Raw genomic sequence first — 15658 nt, 5'->3', positions numbered from 1 at the left:
TGTTTTTTTTATTTATTTGTTTTTCTTTCCTCTCTTTTCCGTTCCTATTTCATTTCCAGCAACCTATCCTCCTCATTCTTTATTTTATTTTGTTTTATTTTATTTTAATCATTATAATTAATTAATTTTAATTATTTTGATTCACTTTATTTTTGGGCTGAAAGAGCAAAACTGCACAAACCATAAGGAGAATTCATTAGTAATACGCTCGATAAACCAAATGTCCAAGGCGACCTATAGGTTTTAACAAAGACAAATTACTAAACTATTTCCTTTTTTTTTTTTTTTTTTTCCCCACACTGATTATCTGTGCCGCTGGAGAAAGGCCCTGATAATAAGCTCATAGCCCACACATATATATATACCTTTTTTTTATTGCCGTAGCTCGTTGAACTGTGCGGACTCGCATTGGCTCTTTGTGTTTTCTCTTCTATTAGTGTGTCAACATGTCCAGATCACCAAGCCCTGTCAACCACTGGGACCAGCTAGAGGCCTGGCTCAGCGCTGTGACATCTGAACTCCTGCCCAACCTCGCCAATGAACTGCAACACTTGGAAAGAGAGCAACTCGACGACACCCTGGACAAGTTCATAACCCTCGACCCAACGAGGAGCTACAGTCACAAGGATATAGCCAAGATCACAGGTGCCATCGCTCACAACCTCATCATCCAGCTAAAACTGGGCGAAAGGAATGTCGCCCAACTGGAACAGGATGCAGCAGCTCTACAGCTCCAAGCGGCAGAGGCACGGAGGAATCAGGAGGACGCGCAGAATCGTCTAGATCAGCTGACACAGGGATTAGAGGATCAACACCCATCGACGGAGGAGGAACACTGGAGGCTAAAGGACGAGATTGGACAACTCCAAGAGGCCTTGTCAAAACTCCGCACAGACACAGAGCACAAGGAGCAACAGGAAAAGACAGCCAGAGAAGAGCTGTCTGGAAAGCTTCAGCAGGCTGAACATCTTCTGGTGAGAGCAAAGGCAGAACTGAAGGAACGTGATGCCAAGCTGAAGGCCTGTGAGAATCACCTGCGAGCGGCTCGAGATGAAGGTCGAGCTCTGGCTCAGCAACGAGACCAGGCGAGGGACGACCTTGACTCCGCCCAAAGAGAACTCATTTATGCATATAAACTGCAAGCTGAACAAGTAAGGGAAAAAGCAACCTTTCCCTTTCATTCAACCAGTGAGCCTGCACCCCCCCACCAAAGCTTTTCTGTTGAAAAGGGGGGCGGGAGCCCATTGTTAAAGACATCAGCCAGCATCCCAGAACCTCTCACTACCACAGAGGGGTGGGAACAAACAAATTTCCCGAGGTCACCTGCAGACATGCCCGGCGTGGCACCCAAAGACCTCGACAAGCTTGCTAGAAATATCCCAACATTTACCCCAGAGCCTGCAGGTGGCCATGATATCCACTCTTACCTGCAGGACATTGACTTTTATGTGCAAACACTGCCAAATGTAACCACAAGAGACAAACTGTATCTGCTACGGGTTACTTCCAGTCGTGAGGTGAGGAGTTTCCTTGACCGGCAGCCAGAAAACGTCAAGATGGATTACAAGCAGCTGCAAAAGGCTTTAATAGAAGAGTTTGCGGATCCAGAGTCAGAACATGGACTAGTTACAGCAATGGACCTCAAACAGAGCAGAAACGAAACTCCACAGGCCTACTACAACAGACTCAGGCGAGCTTACTTTGGCTCACGGAATGAGCCAGGAATGGAGGAGGACTTTAACTTCAGGACCCTTTTTCTGCGAAATCTTCATTTCACAGTAAGCCAACACTTAGGGGTTATGGCCTGCCCTCGCACGATGACAACCAGGCAGCTGCGGGACTTGGCCCATAAAGCTTATGGTAAACAAAGAGCGGCCTCTGAAAAGACTGTTAAAAACCCTGTCATTCTCCCTGTCTCTGAACTGTACCCTGAACTACCACTGGAGGGCGCACGACCGCGCCACAGTGAAAGACCTTTCAACAGAGGGTCAAGAGACTTTACAGCCAGCCAGGAATGGTACGGCCATGAAGGGGCTCGTCCCAAGCACCAAATGGGACGCGCCGAGAGGTCATGGAGCCGGCCAAACTCATCAGACAACCAGAAGGGTGGCGGCTCGTGGGAACCTGGCCGACGACCTAGAGGTAACCGTCCTGCACCTGGCAGATCAAAAACGGGTAACAGTCCAAACAGTCAACAGAGAGATCAGTCTCGATACACACAGAGCAAGGCTAAGTCTGAACTACCCCAGAAACAGAGTGACACAGACACGTCTGAATCAGCAGAGATTCTGAGAATATTGAAGGAGTTAATCCAAAAGAGGCCCCACAAGCAGGACCACGAAGACAAACCCGACTCCTTATTCATTTCACAAACCAAAGACTTTGGCGTACAAACAATATCTCAGACACCAACCAACCAAAGCCTGCAAGTACCAGAGAGTGCTGTGTTAACTGTCTCCTTCCCTACAGAGTCACAGGAAACCAGTTTTAACTGCCTTCCCGTTAATACAACAGCCCCAGTACCAAGCCTCCTGGGAAACCTGATCGAAAGAGGAGAAGCCAAAAAGCTATATCTATCCATCACCTTGGAAAATGAGGTCGAACTAGAAGCCCTCGTCGACACCGGAGCTGACCTAACGCTGATGTCATCCCAGCTTTTCACCAGACTCCAGAACAGAGCTAAGGCCCAAAATTTGACCCTTAAACCCCAAAGGTGTATGCTGAATGTGCAGTCTTACAGCCAGACTGAAGTTCAACTGCAACAGGTGATTCCCATCCACCTGACAATCGGTCCTATGAGCATCATACACCCTGTGTACATCTCACCAATGGACTCATATCCTCTCCTCATTGGCAAAGACCTGCTAGACCGCTTTGAACCCTTAATGGACTTTAAACAGTTAAAAATTTGGGCTCAAGTGCGAGAACCTTTACCCTTTCAATCAGCCAGATCATCTGAGGTAAACTGCCAGGTCACACAGGTCATGGACGACCCCCCAGCCAGCCGCGGGAACTTCGTCTCAGACCTAAACTCCAAAAGTTCACCGCTCTGCACTCTGCACCCAGCCAAAGACTCAGAGCCATACCCAGGACTTGACGCACAAATTCAACAAAATGTAAAAGATGCAGATGCCATGCAGGATGATGCAGATCATCAGAAACTACAAGCCTTTAACATCGCTACCCAAGCTATGTTAAACCACCTCTCAGACCCCTCCACCTACCCTATCACAAACTCTGACATGTCTGCTGCTCCAACCCCCAAACGTCTCAACGATGTCAGGCACCTGCTGTGCATACAACACAACATCCTCTGGTATGTCCCTGATGACCGCACTACACCTGCGCTTGTGGTTCCTCAGGCCCATAGGGGGGTCCTACTGATGCATGCGCATGACACAGCATGTGCTGGACACCATCGCACAAAAGCCACGTATGAAACACTGAAACAGGTGGCATATTGGCCTGAAATGCAGCAGGATGTAGCACAATACATCAAGGGATGTCTGGTTTGCTGCCAGTTCCAACCGGCTAACCCAAACCATGGAGCACCACTGCAAAAAAGAGGTGTCAACTTCCCATTGTTAGACCTCCAGATAGATTGGGTTGGACCATTACCCAGGTCAACGAGGGGCAACAAACACTTTCTCACGGTCATCTGCCAATTCACAAAGTCGGTAGAATGCTTTCCAGCACCCAATGACACCACTCACCAGTATCTGGATGAACTTCATCTGGGAACGACCTTCGCTTTTCAAACGACCAAGATCTGGTACTGCAGTTTCGCCCCGCCAATTCAGACAGCTCACCAGCAGCTGTCAAAGAAATTTCTGCCACACTGGGCAGGACCTCATGAGATTGTGGACAAACTCTCTCCCGTCGCATACCGGATCAAGATGGGCAGGAGTCAGAAGGAACCAATTTTCAGAGGGGTCCACCGGAACCAAGTCAAGAGACACTCAACATTGTGGCATGACAGTAAAGGGGGGACTAGCACTAACCAGGCCAAACTCCCTCCACACTGCCTCATCACTAAAACTCTGCCACCTAGGGAACAGCCGCTAATGAAAAGAAAGAGAGCTGTCCTGACCAAACAAGGACCTGTAGCGCTCACCTATTGTTCTTTCTCTCTCTCTCTCTCTCTCACCAGGATGCTGCTGTGGATCACTGTCCTGTACATCAGCCTACAAGGGGGGTGGTCGCAACCTGATATCGTGTCGCCGGGTCCAGCCTCAGGCATCGTCCTAAACGAGCAACCTGGACTCCTGATCACGAACTGCAGAACACATAGCCAAAAAGTCTATGTCCGACTCAACCCCAGTGATGTCTACAGAGCACACTACACAGCATCAGCACCAGAAACCAGTTGGGCAGGAGAACGATGGGCGCAGAACGCTATGTTTCACGCAGAGGCCGACATCAAACACATGCTGTACCAGCTTCAGAAGATGACTGTCACACAAGCAGATCTCAGCGGACAAACTAAGCGCCCCAAGCGGTTCCTGGGGGCCCTACTCGGAGCCGCCGCAGCAGTCGGAACTTTGTTCAACATTGGAGTCACCAGTGTCAATGCAGTCAGCATAGCCACGGTGAGACGACATGTGAATGAGATCCAGGAGGAAATACCTCAACTGAGAGAACAACTGACAGCTCAGAGCAAATCACTGCAAACCATGGGAAAATCCTTAAAAGATACTGTCGTAATTCTCAACACACACAGTGTCGCACTGAAACAAACAGTGAACTCTTTGAAACAGATTTTCTCAGTACTGCAGGTGGATCATGCCTATTCTCAACTGGTCACAGCTCTGATGTCAGACATGCTGCGCGAGGTGAGCTCCTCTGTGGACAGTCTAGCCATGGGTAGAATTCCACCCTACCTGGTACCCCTAAGCCTGGTACAGACCATTTTATCCTCTGCCACTGCAGGGCCAACAAACACTCTGCAGGCTCATCTGGCCTACTCCCTAGGCAGCGCAATTCCCTTAAGCATAGCCCCTGAACAAGGCGAACTTGCTTTTCTGATAAACCTGCCAATCATTGAGTCACACAACATCTACAGACTCAAAGACATTGTCAATGTTGGCTTCTGGCAGGGAAACACCCACATCAGAATACGCACCCCCGACGTTGTGGCTTACCATGACAGCAATGAACAGCTGTACCTTGCACCAAACCTGCGCATGTGCAGCCTCACTAAAGACATTCATTATCTCTGCCCCAGCAAACCTTTCCTTCGGGACAACACTGACGGCATCTGTGGGCTGCGGCCCATGAAGATTGCCTCTCGTTGTCCTGCCTCAGCTAAACCACGAGCCGAGGTCACTAACACCCAAGCAGAAATCGTAGGTGACCGATGGCTGGTCAACACCCCAGCCAGCACAGCCATTTTGACCTACGACCAACACGACACAGCCACCCGCATCAGTCTACCAAACCAGACGATGTGGATTCAAGTTCCAAAGGATGCGATTCTTCACATCGATGAACTCGCACTCTATCACCTTCCCAGTGAGGAGTACCACACCGAACTGGAAATTTCAACTTTCTTCAGGGACCACAACTTCACTTTAGACCCTGAACTGGAGATGAGGATTGCAGAAGGGGGGACCCAACTAATTGATGTCACGCCCATTGACACTGCCCTCCAGGCACTTGCTCGGATGCCAGCTATGCACAGCCTCCCTGTTGTCAGAGCCTGGACCGCCGCTGACACGGTACTGTGCCTCTCCACAGGAGTAGGATATGCCCTTACTCTTGGCCTCGCTTTCATCCTGTACCGAAGAGTCAGTGGGATGCAGGAAACAGTGAACAAGTGCACAGCTGCCCTCCCTCGAGCCTTCAAGCGGAACCGTGGGAAGCAAGACACACAAGCCGAGCAAGAGCCCAACCTCATCGAAATCACCCCTCTGCAGGCATGCAGAAGCGCTGCAGAAAATTAAGATACACCTGCCATCCAGACCAAATGACCTGTCCAACCATCGCCTATTGAACCATCGCCCACCAAAGTCTCTCAAGACCCTGGTGGCCATGAAGGGGGGATATGTAGCAAATGGCTCGGAGTCAGATTGGGGCCATTTGGCATCTGGATTTCAACAGCCCTAAAATTGTGATAATTAGATAACCCTGTCTCCTCTATCACCTATCAAGGCTGTAAAGTGGGCGACAATTAAAACAAATGCCGTCTTCAAAGGAAGTTCAAAGGAATCCACAGTCGCCAGAGACACAGCAGGGGGGGCACGGACTATATGTCTCTGATGAAACCACATTTAAAGATCACAATGAGCTGTTTAAATGTGTATATATTTTATATCCCTTTACTGCATGATCGTGTATGTGTGATGTAACTGTGTGTTAACACTCTAGTTAGATTTTGTTCACTGTAGCATGGTTCATATCTTAGGTATGAAATTATTATTCAACGTGATCTTAAACCCATGTCTTGTCTAGTATCAAATTAATCCACTCTTTATTTCCTAATCATTTCTATGTATCATATTACCATAAGCCGCATCAATGTCATTTAATATCGATTTGAATAGTTATGGAAACAAACTTTTATCATTTGGCATTTACGCAAATGTGATGTCTGAAAGAACAAAGGCTTGTTTCCCGCGCGATCGAACACTTCGCACATTGGTCATTTCACCTAAAATGGGCTGGGCGCGTGAAAGGTCAAAATGGCCTATCGTCCAAGCCATCATTGCTCAGTTGCTCAGTTGCTCAGCGCTCAGCGCTCAATCGCTCAATTCGTCAGCGCAGTTTGGAAACTCGCTGAGACTCACCCAGAGTCCCTCGGATTCATCATCTTTTCTCTGAGCCCTGTCCTACTCTTCGGGACAGTAATTTCCTGGCTTGCACTTTGCACTTCGAGTTCGGACAATTTACGCGGAACACTCCGCCATACGGAACAACCAAACGGACTTACGAGCACACCTGGATTTTCTCTCTCTCTCTCTCTCTGCTCGCACCCGCGCGCACCAGACACTTCGTATTACATCACAAAGAGCCAAATGCAAGTATTAACCTTGTTCTAATCGCTGATGTTTAAGCTTTACCCCTTATGAAAATTAAGGCGATCCTTAGAGATTTTCCGATGGTTTGTGCAGATGTTAAGCAATAGTGTTTTTGCCAATCTTTTACTCTCTCTCTAGCTTTTCAGTCTTTTCTTTCTCATCTATGTTTTATGTTATTGTATATGTGTATGTTTAGTTAGTCATTGTGTGTACTTCGTTTTGTAGTTAATAAACCGGTTTTGCATTTTCACAATTGAATTGTTTCTGTGTCCAATGCTCATGAAATTAAAGTCACTATTTCTGCCTTTTGATCCAGCTACACGCTGCGAGTAGCACTGTATATCAGTAAGAAGGTTAATTTTAAAAGGCCATGAAATTAACATTTCTTAGACGTTAATATACGATTATGGATATATGTCTTCGGTGGACGAACATATTAATTAATTGTTATTATTAATTCTGCTACGCCAGGTAAAACCTGATAAACTTGTATAATTAATTACAGTTAGTTATACATAATATTCCCTTTTGAGCTAAAATCTAAGATTCCCTTGGGAATCCCCGTAGTATTACAGTCGGAGGTTTATAGTGTTTCAAATAACTTTATTCCCCTCCTCCCGCTGAATCGCTACACTAGCATGAAGCTAGCATGATTAGCATGAAGCTAGCATGAAGCTAGCATGATGCTAGCATGATTAGCATGAAGCTAGCATGATGCTAGCATGATTAGCATGAAGCTAGCATGATGCTAGCATGATTAGCATGAAGCTAGCATGATTAGCATGAAGCTAGCATGAAGCTAGCATGATGCTAGCATGATTAGCATGAAGCTAGCATGATTAGCATGAAGCTAGCATGATGTTAGCATGATTAGCATGTAGCTAGCATGAAGCTAGCATGAAGCTAGCATGATTAGCATGAAGCTAGCATGATTAGCATGAAGCTAGCATGATGCTAGCATGATTAGCATGAAGCTAGCATGATGCTAGCATGATTAGCATGAAACTAGCATGATTCTAGCATGATTAGCATGAAGCTAGCATGATGCTAGCATGATTAGCATGAAGCTAGCATGAAACTAGCAAGATTAGCATGAAGCTAGCATGAAGCTAGCACGAGGCTTGCATGATTAACATGAAGTTAGCATGAGAATAGCATGATTAGCATGAAGCTAGCATGATTTAACGTGAAGCTAGCATGATTAGCATGATGCTAGCATGATTAGCATTAAGCTAGCACTATTTAGCGTGCAGCTAACAAGATTTAACATGAAGTTAGCATGATTTAGCATGAAGTTAGCAAGATTTATTATGAAATTAGCATAAAGCTAGCATGAAACTAGCATGAAGCTAGTATGACTTAGCATGGAGCTAGCATGAAGCTAACATGACCCAAAGACCCAACCCCCATGTCTCTAAGATGTTCAGATCCAGAGATATAAGGCTTTGTTTATTATGTTGCTAGGGTGCTCAAATTGGTTGCTAGGGGCGTGGTTTAATACCTCAGTAGGAATCCTAAGAGACTGATTGGATGCCTGAGTAAAATGAGCCCACCCCTATGTCTCTATGACACTCTGGTGTAAAGATATCCATCTGGGCTTTTTATAATGGTAGTCTATGGGAGATGTTGCTAGGGTACCCAAAATTGTTGCTAGGGGCGTGGCTAAATAGCTTTGGGGCGATCCTAAGAGACTGATTGGATGACTGAGTAAAATGAGCCCACCCCCATGTCTCTACGACACTCTAAAGTAAAGATATTCCATCTGGGACGCTTTTATTCCCTTATATGGGCATGTTTCCTGCCCCATTATAAGTCAATGGGAAATTTTGGGGGCCTCTTACACCCCAGGGGTATAGCTTACACCCCATTGTGATGTATGTTCTTACAGAGCCTGTCAGCCACCTTAAATGTGGTAAGCCACAAGTTTCTACAAGTTTCTCACTCACAGCTATGACCCGTCAAAGTTTGTCTCAATGTTAAGTCAATGGAAATTTTGGGGTGTTCGAGACCCCCGTTTAGGAATTCGGAAGGTCCCATCAGTTAGAAAAGATATAGCACACTAAGTCAGACCAGTCTGAAGGTCTGTGGAAAATTTGGTGCATGTAGCTTGAAAGCCCTAGGACGAGTTAGTGTTTATAATTTTGGGGGGAGAAAAAGAATAATAATAATAACTAGATAGAAAAGTTTGAAGACAAACTTTATGTTGGCTTGACAAAGCCTGGCCTGAACGTTTAAAAAAGTTTGAGAGAAACTTAAAACAAGTTTAGTTTAGTAGTCTAACTTTCCGTAAACATGATTTAACAAAAAGTTAGCATGTTAACATGATTAAGCACTAAGTTAGCATGATGTTAACATGAATTAGCATGAAGCTAGCATGATGCTAAGAAGAATTAGCATGAAGCTAGCATGATGCTAACACGAATTAGCATGAGTAAGCATGATGCTAACATGAATTAGCATGAAGCTAGCATGATGCTAACATGAATTAGCATGAAGCTAGCATGATGCTAACATGAATTAGTATGAGGCTAGCATGATGCTAACATGAATTAGCATGAAGCTAGCATGATGCTAACATGAATTATCATGAAGCTAACATGAATTAACATGAAGCTAACATGATGTTAACATGAATTAGCATAATGCTAACATGAATTAGCATGAAGCTAGCATGATGCTAACAGAAATTAGCATGAAGCTAACATGATGCTAACATGAATTAGCATGAAGCTAGCATTATGCTAACATGAATTAGCATGAAGCTAGCATGATGTTAACATGAATTAGCATGAAGCTAGCATGATGCTAACAGGAATTAGCATGAAGCTAGCATGATGCTAACATGAATTAGCATGAAGCTAGCATGATGTTAACATGAATTAGCATGAAGCTAGCATGATGCTAACATGAATTAGCATGACGTTAGCATGATGATAACATGAATTAACATGAAGCTAGCATGATGCTAACATGAATTAGCATGAAGCTAACATGATGCTAACATGAATTAGCATGAAGCTAGTATGATGCTAACATGAATTAACATGAAGCTAGCATGAAGCTAATATGAATTAGCATGAAGCTAGCATGATGTTAACATGAATAAGCATGACGTTAGCATGATGTTAACAGGAATTAGCATGATGCTAACATGAATTAGCATGAAGTTAGCATGATGCTAACATGAATTAGCATGAAGCTAGCATGATGCTAACATGAATTAGCATGAAGCTAGCATGATGCTAACATGAATTAGCATGAAGCTAGCATGATGCTAACATGAATTAGCATGAAGCTAGCATGAAGCTAACATGAATTAGCATGAAGCTAGCATGAAGCTAACATGAATTAGCATGAAGCTAACATGAAGCTAGCATGATGCGAACATTAATTAGCATGAAGCTAGCATGATGCTAACATTAATTAGCATGAAGCTAGCATAATGTTAACATTAATTTGCATGAAGCTAGCATGATGCTAACATTAATAAGCATGAAGCTAGCATGATGCTAACATTAATTAGCATGAAGCTAGCATGATGCTAACATGAATTAGCATGAAGCTAGCATGATGCTAACATGAATTAGCATGAATCTAGCATGATGCTAACATGAATTAGCATAAAGCTAGCATGATGCTAACATAAATTAGCATGAAGCTAGCATGATACTAACATGAATTAGCATGAAGCTAGCATGATGCTAACATGAATTAGCATGAAGCTAGCATGATGCTAACATGAATAAGCATGAAGTTAGCAAGATTTATTATGAAATTAGCATAAAGCTAGCATGAAACGAGCATGAAGCTAGTATGACTTAGCATGAAGCTAGCATAAGGCTAACATGACCAAAAGACCCAACCCCCATGCCTCTATGATGTTCGGATCCAGAGATATAAGGCTTTGTTTATTATGTTGCTAGGGTGCTCATATTTGGTTGCTAGGGGCGTGGCTTAATACCTCGATAAGAATCCTCAGAGACTGATTGGATGCCTGAGTAAAATGAGCCCACCCCCATGTCTCTGCGACACTGTGCTGCAAAGATATCCATCTGCGCAATTTATAATGGCAGTCTATGGAATAAATTGCTAGGGTGCCCAAAAATGGTTGCTAGGGGCGTGGCTTAATAGCTATGGGACGATCTTGAGAGACTGATTGGATGCCTGAGTAAAATGAGCCCACCCCCATGTCTCTACGACACTCTAAAATGAAGATATTCCATCTGGGACACTTTTATTCCCTTATATGGGCATGTTTCCTGCCCCATTATAAGTCAATGGGGAAATTTGGGTGCCTCTTACACCCCAGGGGTACAGCTTACACCCCAATGTGATGTATGTTCTTACACAGCCTACCAGCCTCTTCAACTGTGATAACCCACAAGTTTCTACAAATTTCTCGTTCGCAGCTATGACCCGTCAAAGTTGGTCGTAATGTTAAGTCAATGGAAATTTTGGGGTGTTTGAGCGCCCCGTTTAGGAATTCGGTAGGTCCCATCAGTTAGAAAAGTCATAGCATAAATCTACGTACCAGTCTTAAAAGTTTTGTAAAGTTTTGTGTGTGTAGCTTGAAAGCTCTAGGAGGAGTTACAGTTCGAAAAAGTGTGGACCAGAAGAATAATAATAATAAGCTTAGATCGAAGAACAGTATGTTGGCTTTGTCAAGCCAACATAATAATAAGTTTAATAGCAATAACAATATATTGGCTTTTTCAAAGCCAACATAATAATAAGTATGAGCAATAATAATAGTGATGCCTTGCATAAATGCAAGCACCACTAATAATAATAAGCTTAGATCGAAGAACAGTATGTTGGCTTTGTCAAGCCAACATAACTATGTAGTATGTGATCTTATGTCTGAAATGGCAAGTGAGCATCAGTGTAGTGATTACACACAAGTGATCACTGTATCTCTGTGTTGGTTGTAGGAATGATTCGCAGTCTGGCGGCTCACAGTCTCAACACAGAGCAGGAGTTGAGTCAGTGGAGCGGAGGAGAAAGTGATGAGGGTCACCACACCAATCAGCTCCGTCTGGCTCTGCTGCTGCAGTTTCTGGAAAACCTGGAGAAACTTATGTATAATGCTTATGAAGGCTGCGCCAGTGCTCTCACAGCACCACCTAAGGTTTGCTTGTTTATTTTATTGAACAAAATATTTATAGTGCAAGGTCAATACTTGTTATCTGTTTTCCTGGAAGTAAGGACTACAAGTACATACCTACATAGACTAAAAGGGAATTTTATTAAAGGTGACACATCATGACATTCTGACTTTTTTCATGTTTAAGTGCTATAATTGGGTCCCCAGTGCTTCTATCAACCTAGAAAATGTGAAAAAGATCAACCCAGTAACTTAATTATGGTAAACCATTCTCAGCCAGCATGTGAAAAAATAGGTCATTGAAATTTGGCTTCCCCTGTGATGTCAGAAGGGGGTAATACCGCCCCTTAATCTTCACTATCCAACCACAGCACTGCCATCTAGTGCAGAGATCAGCTCATTTGCATTTAAAAGGACACACCCAAAAACTGCACATTTTTGCTCACACCTACAAAGTGGCATTTTTAACATGCTATAATAAATAAATTATCTATATGTTATTTTGAGCTAAAACTTTATATATGTACTCTGGGGACACCAAATATTAATTTGACGTCTTGAAATGTCCCCACTAGATCATTAGGTTTTGTTTGACTGTTTCGTTCCTTATTTTAGGGCATTAGGACCTTTTTCTACACAAACCGACAGACGTGCCAGGATTGGCTGACTAGAATTCGTTTGGCACTAATGAGGGTGGGCCTTCTTTCTGGTCAGCCAGCTGTCACCGTTCGTCACGGCTTTGACCTGCTTACTGAGATTAAGAACAGCAGTACACAGGTAAGACTTTAACCGGGTACCTGTATGTTACCAGCATCGCACCAGTATGTGTGATTTCAATCACTTGGAATAGCTGCTGCTCCAAACTCATAACATTTGAAATCCCTGTACTGCTTTTTTTCTGTAGGGTCCAGAGATGGAGGTCCCAGTCACCATGCTTGTGGAGGCGTTGTGTGAGCTGCGATGCCCAGAGGCCATACAAGGTCTGGCAGCCTGGAGTCTCGCCAACAATGGCAAGAGCCTGGGCTGGCTGAGCTCAGTGGCTCTCCAAGCGGAGGGAAAGTAAGTGGGTTTTTTTGTGCCCTAAAAATCCTAGTGTACGCCATTCGTAGGTTTGCTCATTAATAGAAGCAACATACAGCAATCATAAATGTCAGTAGAAATGTATATTCATCTGAAAATGTTCTCCTTATCCTGTATTTTTGTAAGCTATATAAGCGTAATGCCTTTATATAGTATTCTTATTAAAGGAAAACACCACTGTTTTTCAATATTTTACTATGTTCTTACCTCAACTTGAACGAATGAATACATGCCTATCTTTTTTCAATGCGTGCACTTAATCTTTGTACAGCGCGTCATGAATGTATTAGCATTTAGCCTAGCCCCATTCATTCCTTAGGATCCAAACAGGGATGAATTTAGAAGACACCAAACACTTCCATGTTTTCCCTATTTAAAGACTGTTACATGAGTATGTAGTGGCACAAAATAAACGTGCCAATTTTTTAAGCGGATAAAAAATAAGAACTATATTGTATTGCGGAAGAGCACTTAGTTTGCAGCACATATTGAAAAAATTTGGTGTTTTCCTTTAAAAATATCAGCCGCCCATATAATTTATCTGGGAAGAATAAAACATTTTTTTCCCATGTCAAGGTTTGAAAAGGCAACTTTGGAATACCAGGAGCAGCTGTGTGCTGTTACAGGGATGGACTGCTCCATTAAAGGCTTTGATCGATCCCTTCTGAAGCTTACCGGCACCAACTCCACCAGCCCAAAGCACACCAGTAGCGGTGAGGAAATCTATGAGTCCTCACTATCTTCGACTTCATATTGTATTTGATTCTAATATATTTTTTGGATATTTAATTAGCAGAAGGAAGAAAGACTGTCCTGCTGAAGTCTAGTGAGTGTTCTCCAGAGGTACTGAACTTCCTGGCTAATAAAGCGTGCGAGTGTTACGTGGCCCTGAGCGACTGGGAGTCTGTACAGGAGTGGCAGGCCAGCATGATGAACCTAAAGAAGAACAGCAGCAGTTTCAGTGTCAACCTCAAGACGGATTTTAACTACATCAGGTGTGTACAAGTGGAGCTGCTGTCTTTTTTTGACTTTTTGCTAATCCTAGTACATTCTGATTGTAGTAAATTATTCATGTAAATGGTTGCGTCTGTGTGTGTTTGCGCTCCAGAGCTCTGAGCAGATTTGAAGATGGGGATTTTGCCGAGTGTCGTGCCCAGCTGGAGTTGTTGCCAGGGGAGGATTATGGCCTTAACTGCACAACAAAAGATAAGATTGGTATGATCACAACCTGGATAATCAATAGCCAAACATGCTTTTATCATCCTGGGGTCTTGGAAAACCTAGAAATATACAGAAAACGTTGATGTGGTTAGTCAGAACCTTATTATCATGATTTAGATTTGTTTTTTTGCTTTCACAGACCTGAAGAGGCTTTTGCCTGCTGTGTTGAGTCCAGACCCCTCGGAGCTCCAAAAGGCCATCGAGGTACAGTTGCTCAGAAGCGCAGTGGGGACCATCATCTCAACCAATCACGAACAGGACCAGAAGGGTCTCGCCTCATCCGAGTAAGTAAACACAGCTGGCTTAAATTTTTTGTGTTAGGTTGTGCAAAGTTTGTGATAATAATGATACTCCTTTTGGTTTTGATCAATAGCAATCTGGTGAAGTATTTGAAGCAGACTGGTCGCATCTCTTTGGGTCCTCTGCGTCTCTCAACGCTCACTTTATCTGACAACCTGCCCACCCTCAGCACCCTGCAACTACACTGTGCCAACTCTCTAGAGAATTCCCTTTGTAACCAGCACCCAGAGGTCTGAGTCATCACAAAATGTGCAAAATTAAAAAAAAAATTATTTCTTTGTAATTCTCTTTCATGATATACATTCTGTCTGTAGGACTGTCTTATTCCACTCTTCAGTGAAGCCCTAACCACGTGCAAGCAACAGGATGTTCAGCCATGGCTGCATGCTCTCCGTTACACCACTTTCCAGCGTCAGCTTTTCCAAAAACTCAAAGGTAAGGTCGTCTTCACCTCAGTATGAATGTTTGTTCAGCTTTGGACTCTCTTGACATGTGGACATCCAGAAAATACACACTTTACTCAGCTTATCAAGTATTATTTTCCAAATGTTTGCATCTAATATACTGAATTTGACCATAAACTCCTCCTGAATGATTCTTCCAGGTTCCTCTGCCCCAGTGGACTCTCATCTAATGGAGCTTTGTCTGACAGCAGTGAAGTTTGCCCGTAAGCAGGGAAACATTGCCCTTGCCACGCGCCTGCTGAGTCAATGCAGCAGTCCTTTGGCGAACTCGGAAGGTCAAGACCTGGTTCAAAGCTTCAAGCAGCTGTCACTAGAGGGCACTGTGGGGGAGAAGTGGGGACCAGAGCTGGAAATTGAGAAGGCTAAAGTTTTGTTCGCTGCTGGTAAGTCTCCTTAATTCGTATTACCAAAGAAAAGCAGCTGGCTATCATGGTCGCTTCTGTATAATGTACAGCGTTTACAGAATATGTTAC

General features: G+C 43.9%; 1 protein-coding gene across 3 annotated transcripts in view; it reads left to right on the top strand.

Annotated features, from left to right (window-relative positions):
- The window catches only part of smg1 (SMG1 nonsense mediated mRNA decay associated PI3K related kinase), a 62919-nt gene that overhangs the window by 31909 nt on the left and 15352 nt on the right, over positions 1–15658 (top strand). For 2 of the 3 annotated variants that reach the window (XM_065278039.2, XM_065278031.2), the window contains exons 21-30: positions 11948–12144; positions 12736–12897; positions 13025–13179; positions 13777–13913; positions 13994–14195; positions 14309–14415; positions 14561–14705; positions 14795–14951; positions 15036–15156; positions 15326–15568. In XM_065278039.2, the coding sequence (XP_065134111.1) occupies positions 11948–12144; positions 12736–12897; positions 13025–13179; positions 13777–13913; positions 13994–14195; positions 14309–14415; positions 14561–14705; positions 14795–14951; positions 15036–15156; positions 15326–15568 (1626 nt within the window). The remainder of the gene's footprint in view (positions 1–11947; positions 12145–12735; positions 12898–13024; positions 13180–13776; positions 13914–13993; positions 14196–14308; positions 14416–14560; positions 14706–14794; positions 14952–15035; positions 15157–15325; positions 15569–15658) is intronic. The other variant, XM_065278047.2, reaches the window with a different exon arrangement.

This window comes from Paramisgurnus dabryanus, chromosome 3, assembly GCF_030506205.2.
Source record: "Paramisgurnus dabryanus chromosome 3, PD_genome_1.1, whole genome shotgun sequence".
Taxonomy (NCBI): Eukaryota; Metazoa; Chordata; class Actinopteri; order Cypriniformes; family Cobitidae; genus Paramisgurnus; species Paramisgurnus dabryanus.
The sequence above is the reverse complement of the archived record's forward strand: the minus strand, read 5'-3'. Positions and strand labels throughout refer to the sequence as shown.